The sequence below is a fragment of the Phalaenopsis equestris genome, unplaced genomic scaffold (genome assembly GCF_001263595.1).
Source record: "Phalaenopsis equestris unplaced genomic scaffold, ASM126359v1 Scaffold000046, whole genome shotgun sequence".
Lineage (NCBI taxonomy): Eukaryota > Viridiplantae > Streptophyta > Magnoliopsida > Asparagales > Orchidaceae > Phalaenopsis > Phalaenopsis equestris.
Genome location: NW_018164488.1, coordinates 16492 through 22661, shown reverse-complemented (window position 1 = coordinate 22661; position 6170 = coordinate 16492). Strand labels below are relative to the sequence as shown.

General features: G+C 36.3%; 1 protein-coding gene across 1 annotated transcript; it reads right to left on the bottom strand.

The window, feature by feature from the left end:
• Nucleotides 1-282: 282 nt before the first annotated feature.
• LOC110019075 (oligopeptide transporter 5-like) lies at nucleotides 283-5873 on the bottom strand. The gene is made up of 7 exons (XM_020716614.1): nucleotides 5771-5873; nucleotides 3928-4436; nucleotides 3638-3735; nucleotides 2978-3550; nucleotides 1532-1790; nucleotides 1245-1427; nucleotides 283-951 (listed from the first exon to the last, which is right to left on the bottom strand). Exons 1-7 carry the CDS (start codon nucleotides 5871-5873, stop codon nucleotides 331-333), a joined length of 2346 nt encoding a protein of 781 aa, XP_020572273.1. The 3' UTR covers nucleotides 283-330.
• Between the last annotated feature and the right edge of the window lie 297 nt (nucleotides 5874-6170).

Sequence of the window (6170 nt, the reverse complement as noted above, 5' to 3'; positions counted from 1 at the left end):
CACGTGACACCCAACATTAAACTCCGGATGCATTCGGAGTCTGTATATAATATTTTTTCCCGCTTGACACCCAATTAAAACTGTGATCAGAAGACTAAAATCAAGATGGGATGATACGCAGTAGTTATGAAGATCAGAGTAGTTAGGCAATAAAAGTAGAAATCTAAAATGAGAAACACCACTTAAAAATTAAATAAACCTTCTTTTTTCTTTTTTTTCACAATTCGATTATAACGATGTATTACAAATACAAACAGCAAAAATAAAATACAATTTGCGGGTTATGACACAATTCTCTGTCCTCCAACAGTTCAATGAAATGCCTTCCTCCTAAAAGACGGGACAGTTTGGAACCTTCACCCCTGGAGCGGTCGGGCAGCTTGCCAATGGACAATGGTCATTCAACGGCAACCCCCACCACTGCACTCCATCAATATTCCTAATTTGCAGAGAGAAATAAGTCAAAGTAGCCATGAAAGCCACTCCAGCATCCAACCCCGCCGACAAAACGTAGTTATGCCTCGCCCACCACCCTTTATACCTCCTATAAACCACAAAGCTGAAGATGATTCCCACAGTCCCCCACATGATGTAATTAATAGCCCTCGCAGGCGGCATCGCCCCTGTGGCGCTGAGGATGATGGGCATGTTGATGAGTCTGAGCCATTTCTTGTTAGGGTATCGCCGGGAGAGGAGCCAAATGGGGACGGGCGCTAAGATGCCGACGAGGAAGAAGTAGTTCATTTTGGTGTAGAGGCCGAGATTACCGAACATGCGGCGAGGGGCGACTACACCCCAGATAATGGAAGCATTGAAGAAGACGGTATCGCCGGGGCAAGTCCATGGGCTTCCTTCGGGGAGCTTTGATGGATCGCATATGTTTTCGATTGTTTCAAGAAGCCACCAAGCGGTGCCGAAGTAGACGGAGGAGGCCACTATGGTGCCTACCAGCTGAAAATCCACAGAGGTAATTAATTTATGATTATTTTCATTGATGATGATGATGACTATATGCTGAAACACTTGGTTTCTTCTATGGTTTCATCCGAGTTACATCAGTGATTTAGTGTGGTTTCTACTATTTCGATTGTTCTGACGGTTTCGATTTCGATTTCGATGGTTTTGGCCTGTAATTTCGAACCGAAATCACTGAAATCGTTCAAATCTTACCGAAACAAAAGCAATTTTGGTGACATGATTCCAATTAGCTCAATCTGAGATGGTTTTGGACATTTATCCTTTACCTGAACCAAAAACATAGACTTAGGGGGAATCTTCATGTAATGCCCTAGCTTGAAATCTGCGAGGAAGGTGATTGCTTGTGTCATGCTAATATAGCCATATGTCTTGAAAGCAACATTAGCAAGAGGCCTTCCGGGGTATATGTATCCAATTATCAGCTCAGTAAGAACATTAAGCCCTGGTTGCTGAAAATTTTTTTTTATAAATATATATCAGTTCTACCTTTTTAATCATTCTTATGCTATCTAATAATAATAATAATAAAAAATAAATAAATAAATAAACTAACTTGATTTGTTGTGGCTGTGATGACTCCAATTGGAAGGGTAAATATAAGAGCTAGGCCAGCAGCAAGCAGAACTCCCCAGTAAGGAAGCTGCAGCTGCTTGCCAAATCCTTCGCAGGCAAAGATGGCGAGGCCAATCATCATGAACAGAATGGTGTAGAACCACCATTGAGGCACAACGTCATAGTTTTTCTTCATCAGCCGCGTATGCACATCTCCAAACTTATCTTGCATTGCTGCCTTTGTCTGACTCCATATTTCTCTGCAATTTGCACGTTCATAAGTATCTTATCTATCTTTGAGATAGAAAAACTTATTAAAAAAAGTTCAAATTGTTTGTGAGAAAGGGAAATTCAAAAAACTAATTGCAATCAAATAAGATCATCATCATCATCATGGTTCATCTTATCCCAACTATTTGAGTTTGATTTCATGAATATTGATTATTCATTATTTCATGTTGAATATTTTGTATGAAATTAACTATCTTTTTTGTAAATGTTTACCCAAATATTTCCGATCATGCTATCTTTAATCTATCTTTTTCCTTGATTATTTTTTCTTTGAATTTTATTACCCCATTTTATTGAGCATCTTCTATCTTTTCTTGCAGATGCATAAACTGCATAAGTTTTTTTTACCTCCTTCTTTTTAATATGTTACTTTGACTTTGACCTTCTCTGTAATAAATCATTTTTTAAATTATTTCGTAAATCCATCTTTAATGTTCTTATTTTTTGATACATGTAATTGATTTTCATTGACTTCACCTCCTAAAATATTAATTTGTATGAATAAATTTCAGTTTTAAGAAATTACTTTCGTTGGTCCTATAATTAGGTAAGAAAAATTAAAGATTTTTGTTAGAAATTCATGAAACAAATCCAATCTGATGAAGTTGTTAACCTGAACTGTTTTGTAATAATATTTTTAAAAAATAAATGTTATTATTTGGTCAGTTAATGAGTTGACTTGGAGCAATAGTTAGCTTCCTTCATTGTGATCTCACGAGTTTGGAAAAAAATTGCGTACGTCAAGGGGTACGCAGAGATGCGTACCTAATAAGGTACATGGGCGTTATATGGGGGTTACATGGGGGTTATAACCCGTTGTACCTCCCGTGTAACTCCCGTGTAACTCAGCTGTAACCCGCGGGGTTACACGGGAGTTACACGGGTTACAGCTGAACTCGGGAGGTATACGGGAGGTACAATGGGTTATAACCCCCTTGTAATTCTCGTATAAACCCTGTGTACCATATTATGTACGCATCTCTGCGTACCCCTTGATGTACGTAAATTTTTTCCCACGAGTTCTACCTCTCTCTAGTGCTAAAGAATGACAGTATCCATGAACTGCTTCGATTATACAATCCTTAAATTTTCCCATTTCATACTTTCCAAAATAATAAAAAAAAATTAAAAGAATAGCAGTAATAAAGCTACTTACTTTCCATGAAACAGGGCAACATGAGAAAGTGTGGCGGCCAGAGTAGCAAAGCTAAGTCCATAAGTGATAACAAAGAAAATGCTGAGATTGAGAGGTCCAGATTCATCATACTTCTGCTGATCAAAACTGAATGTTTTTGCATCCAAGATCGTTTGCACATTGTATTGGGTTCCATTGCTCATGAACACATTGGAAGAAAATATTGGAAAGTTCTTTGCATTGTAAGCATTGTTCCAGTAAGCTATGGGTATGATGACATAAAGCACAACACAAAAACCAAACAAGACGTTGATGATGGCGAAGCCTGGGGTGGCTAAAGGGCTGCCAAGGAAGCCAGCGATGGTGGACCAATCGATGGCAAAGGAACCAACTCCAAGCCCATAGAGGCCCGAGCCGACTTGCTGCATTGTGACAGAGTTCTTCCAGATCCAACAGATGAAGGATAGGGCTGTAATGGAAGGGAAGAAAAAGTTGGGGACAATGTAGTATGAAAAGCTTGTGATGAAGACTGTGAGGAAGAACTGTAGTCTGGTCAGCCCTCGCCTGGGTCTCTTCTCATCTTCATGCAGTGCCCTGTTGTTAACATAGGTTCAGTACTTTTGTTCACACAGCCAAAACAATTAACCAAACAAAATCAAGCAAAAATAAAGGGCTAAATACCTGAATAAGGACACCTGAACCAAATTTGATGGCCACCACATATGAGGTGAATCCACCAAAAATTTTCTGAAGATGCCAGCCCAGCCATACCCCATCATCTAACCATGAAAACAGTAATAATAGGATTAAAATATGCAGAATCAGCTTTAAAAGGAAATATTTCTTTCACAAAAATGATTTCCTGCAAGAATTTTATCTGTATAACTCTTCTTTCTGCCTTTTAATCTCTGAAAATCTTAAGAGGATAAGATCAAACATATATATGTATATCTATTTATATATATATATACCTGTGTTGTTTGAGTCAAAAGCATAGCTCCAAAAGGATGAAGCTTTCTGTGGTAGAAAGCCTTGACAATGGTTACAATATTCACAGCATAAACAGAATTGGATCCAGAATTTGCAAAGATAGTGATGAGAACATGTTCCTTTAGGTTGAAAGGCCCGGGGTTTAGGGTGAAGTACCAACCAAGCAAAGGGAGTCTGATTTTCTTTGTGGGGAGATAAGCAGCCATTAATTTCCCTAATGGAAGAACTGCAATCTGAGCTGATACAGAAGAGATGTAGAGAGGATTCTGTCTGTAGCCAAAGAACTGGTTCAGGAATGCAAGGAGTGCACATGACGTCAGCCCTAAAACCCATGTCCTGAATGTTAATGCTGGTAGGGTGGGATCATCTGTTGTGGGTACTGTCAATCTGACCTGCTCTATTGGGCTGTTATCTTCAACAATATCCTCGGCTTTGTCTGAAAAATGATAGAACAAACTAAACTTCAGGCTGAGGGGGAATATGGTTGATTAGAGTCCTTAAAGACTGTTAAGATCTTAATGGGATATTTATTTCGTCTTTTTAATATTTTAATGTAATTTTTAATTTTATTTGGAGATTTTAATTGTTCAGTTATATATATATATATATGTGTGTGTGTAAATATATATGAAAACATACATATAAATATGATCATTAATCACTTGTTATCTAGTAACGATGTTCGAATATTGAAAAATCGTTGGTGCTTTTTCTTAGTGAGTAAAATATTTAGAAATCATTGTTGAAGTATTGTGATTGAATCATTTCTCTTTTACATTTAGGATTTTTTTTTTTTTACATACATACCCGACAATTCTTATATATTTACACATCTAACATCTAAATTTTATTCTTATACTATTACCTTAAGTTAATATTTACAATTATAACATTCTGGTGTCATAAATCTATGCATGATAATGCATATTTCTCTTTTAAGAAATTAGCAATGTTGATATTTTCGAAGTGTTGTTAAAGCATCGAGTGTTATAAATGTTAAATATGAAAGATTAGGTGTTAGAAATGTGTGGTATGCATGTAAATGTCCCAATTTTATGCTTTAAAAAATAATCACAATTGTCTCAATGTACTGGTGGTATCCAACGGAAGGTTTTTGTTCACCTTCTTATATGCCAAATACAATTTTACCAAATGGCATTGTTGTTTGTCTTTTCTAAGAGAACCAATATTTTGCATTTAAATCTATGATCTTCATGATACATGTCTCAATTATTAATAGAAATTTATAAACATAAATACTAATAAGATATGAGTTTTTCTTTATCAACTGTTCAAAATAATTTATATAACTTATAATCACTTAAATTTTAATTATGACATTTTAAGCACTTTTTCAATACAACCACCATCCAAACTCATATAGTTTTGAGTGAAAGTTTTCGGTGTTTAAGGACCCGTTTGGGGCAGCTTATAAGTGCAGACGGCGTTTTCAATATTATGTTTAAGATTTTGGATGATTCAAATGTTATATGAAATATTTCTAGCACAAGAAATACTGCTATTTACAAATCTAGTACTCTTTTTCATCTATTTTTTCGAATTCTCTCTCAAAAAATCAAAATTCATGATAAAACACCGACTCATATTTTTCATTTTTATCAAATTCTCAATAATTTGATCGTGGCACACGTAAATATATCAGCTCAGTACTTCAAAAATAATACGCTCAATTTTGTAAATAGTGAAGTTTTGGGTGCTATATACGTAATTATCCCTTTTTGAAAATATAGTGCTCACTGATTTAAATCGAGGATTATTAATCGAATAAAAGGTAGCATATAAAACATTATAGAAAAAAATAACCTTTCTTCTCGGAAACCTGATGCCCTGTGTGATTATCAGGTTCAACGATCTTCTTCTGATCTCCGGCGACCTCCGGTCGCTCACCGTTCACCTCCTCAGCCATTGTCGGTTAGTGCCAGCAGCGGGAGAGATTGGAGAAAGTAATATATCCTCATATATATTTATAAGGTTTCATGCGCATTTTTATACGTGCTATATTTTTCAAATTTATTTATTTATTTTCACGCTTGGTTTGACCTGAGACGTGCATGCAAAGGAGGATACAGGCTGATGTAACACGGCAAGGGGCCACTAGATTATAATACTACATCGCTCGGGGCCACGCTGAAGCCAGGAGGAAGGAAAGAAAGCTGAAGCTCGCTACCTCTTACAAGAAATATTAAATTATAGAATAAATATC

What these genes read in the sequence shown, in the direction of transcription:
- LOC110019075 (XM_020716614.1), bottom strand. Translation starts at nt 5,873, where the DNA reads ATGGCTGAGGAGGTGAACGGTGAGCGACCGGAGGTCGCCGGAGATCAG. An exon ending in GTTGCCCTGTTTCATGGAAA is followed by an intron (nt 1,791 to 2,977) that starts GTAAGTAGCTTT and finishes TGCAAATTGCAG; the next exon opens with AGAAATATGGAGTCAGACAA. An exon ending in TCACAGCCACAACAAATCAA is followed by an intron (nt 1,428 to 1,531) that starts GTTAGTTTATTT and finishes AAAAATTTTCAG; the next exon opens with CAACCAGGGCTTAATGTTCT.